General features: G+C 49.9%; 1 protein-coding gene across 2 annotated transcripts in view; it reads left to right on the top strand.

The window, feature by feature from the left end:
* sema3b (sema domain, immunoglobulin domain (Ig), short basic domain, secreted, (semaphorin) 3B) overlaps positions 1 to 1,686 on the top strand; it is a 41,288-nt gene that overhangs the window by 18,951 nt on the left and 20,651 nt on the right. For both annotated transcript variants that reach the window (XM_016461978.1, XM_016461977.1), the window contains 2 exons: positions 276 to 559; positions 650 to 807. In XM_016461978.1, coding sequence (XP_016317464.1) covers positions 448 to 559; positions 650 to 807 — 270 coding nt within the window. In that variant the 5' untranslated portion in view covers positions 276 to 447. The remainder of the gene's footprint in view (positions 1 to 275; positions 560 to 649; positions 808 to 1,686) is intronic.

The following is a 1,686-nucleotide window of genomic DNA, read 5'->3' on the forward strand; positions in this document are numbered from 1 at the left end:
GTGTGTGTGTGTGTGTGTGTGTGTGTGTGTGTGTGTGTGTGTGTGTGTGTGATATGAGATCAGATTTCTCCCTTCTCGTCTTAGACAGGACAGTAGCTTTAGACCATCTGCTACTGAAATAAAGCGTGTGAGTCTGTGTGCAGCATATCTGAAATATCATGGCTATTATCATGTGTTGTTGGAGTGGGTGAGCAAGGGGTCAGTAAGGATTGAATAGTGGCTATGAAAAGGAGCTGAAAAGTCTAACACTTTTTTGTTGTTGTTCTGCTGTCCAGCTTTCAGTGTAGAGAGGAAACTCCACATCCACAGCATCACTGTAACAACAAGCAGAACCACTGAGAGCCGTCACTGCAACAGCTGCCACGAAAACCAGCATCCCATTCAACCATCTGTGTGGCAGCTGTCTGCAGTTTATAGCTGATAAGAAGTTCTGGTCCTCCTCAGAAGATGATGACAATGATGATGTGCAGTTCGCTGGTCCTGCTTGGGCTGATTGGCATCAGTGCTTCATCCAGCGGAAGTTCATCTTCCTCACCCCGGATGATGCTGTCTTATAAAGGTGATGAAGCTGGCTTGTATCACATGTACATCTGTATACATGTGTTTAGGTTTCTGTTTTTATCTCTTTGTGTTTTCATGTTTCTTCCAGATCTCCAGCAGTTTAACGGCATTAAGCGGTTTGACTTGGAGCGTTCGTGTTGTTTCGGAGCTCTCCTATTGGACGAGGAGAGGGGGCGGCTGTTTGTTGGAGCTCGCAACTTTCTGTTATCTCTCAGTCTCGACAACATCAGCAAACAGGAACAGAAGGTACAGCACACTCCTTACTCCTTACTTCATCCATAATGGAAGTGTGAAAGGAAACATCTTCCCTTCAGTACCGTATGTCTCTCATCAGCTAATTAAATTTTAAACAAAGTTGTAACCCTGTCAATCATAACTATAGCTGGGGACAGATTCACAAAAATCTTCTTCAGAAAAAACGTCTCGGGTTACGTATGTAACCCTGGTTCCTCGAGGGAACGAGACGCTGCGTCGGACAGATAGCTCGCAAGCATCTGTTCTACCCGGGGCATCGTCTTATAACCGTGCTCATTCATCCCCGCCACATTGCCATAATAATTGGAGGTGGGAATAAAGAGGCGGGCCAAGAATGGTCTTCCCCACGACTTCAACACCTCGGTGTGGAGGTCGGGGAAAAAAGGCAGGCTCCGGCGCGGAGGTGGTGGCTTAACACGCAGAAACCGCTCATCCAATTTGCTTTTCTGCGGCTCAGCCATCTTCTCGGCGGGCCATTCAATATTTAGTTTGGCCACGGCACGAGTTACCACCTCCAAAAGCTCCTCATACTGGGGCGATTTGAGGGGGCGAATCCTCGTCGATGCCCACCACATCAACCTCCTTGGAGGAAGACAGGCGGAGCGCCGAGCTCGCTCCCCGGGGGGAAGTAACCGCAGAACGCAGAACGAGCGCTGGATCTGGCGGGTGAGGAAGAAGATAGGGACTCGCCCGTCTCCATTCCCTCCGCCAGTTCCAGTTGCGAACCCCACGAGCGTAATCGCCACGCGAAGGCACCCTCAGCAAAGAGTGCCTTCCGGGAGTGGAGAACATGCATAGGAAGACGCTCGCAATGCAGGCAGCCAGCTCTCTCAAGAGCTGACTCAGCATGCTCCGCTCCCAGGCAGACAA

This window comes from Sinocyclocheilus anshuiensis, unplaced genomic scaffold (genome assembly GCF_001515605.1).
Source record: "Sinocyclocheilus anshuiensis isolate Anshui unplaced genomic scaffold, SAMN03320099.WGS_v1.1 scaffold80, whole genome shotgun sequence".
Lineage (NCBI taxonomy): Eukaryota > Metazoa > Chordata > Actinopteri > Cypriniformes > Cyprinidae > Sinocyclocheilus > Sinocyclocheilus anshuiensis.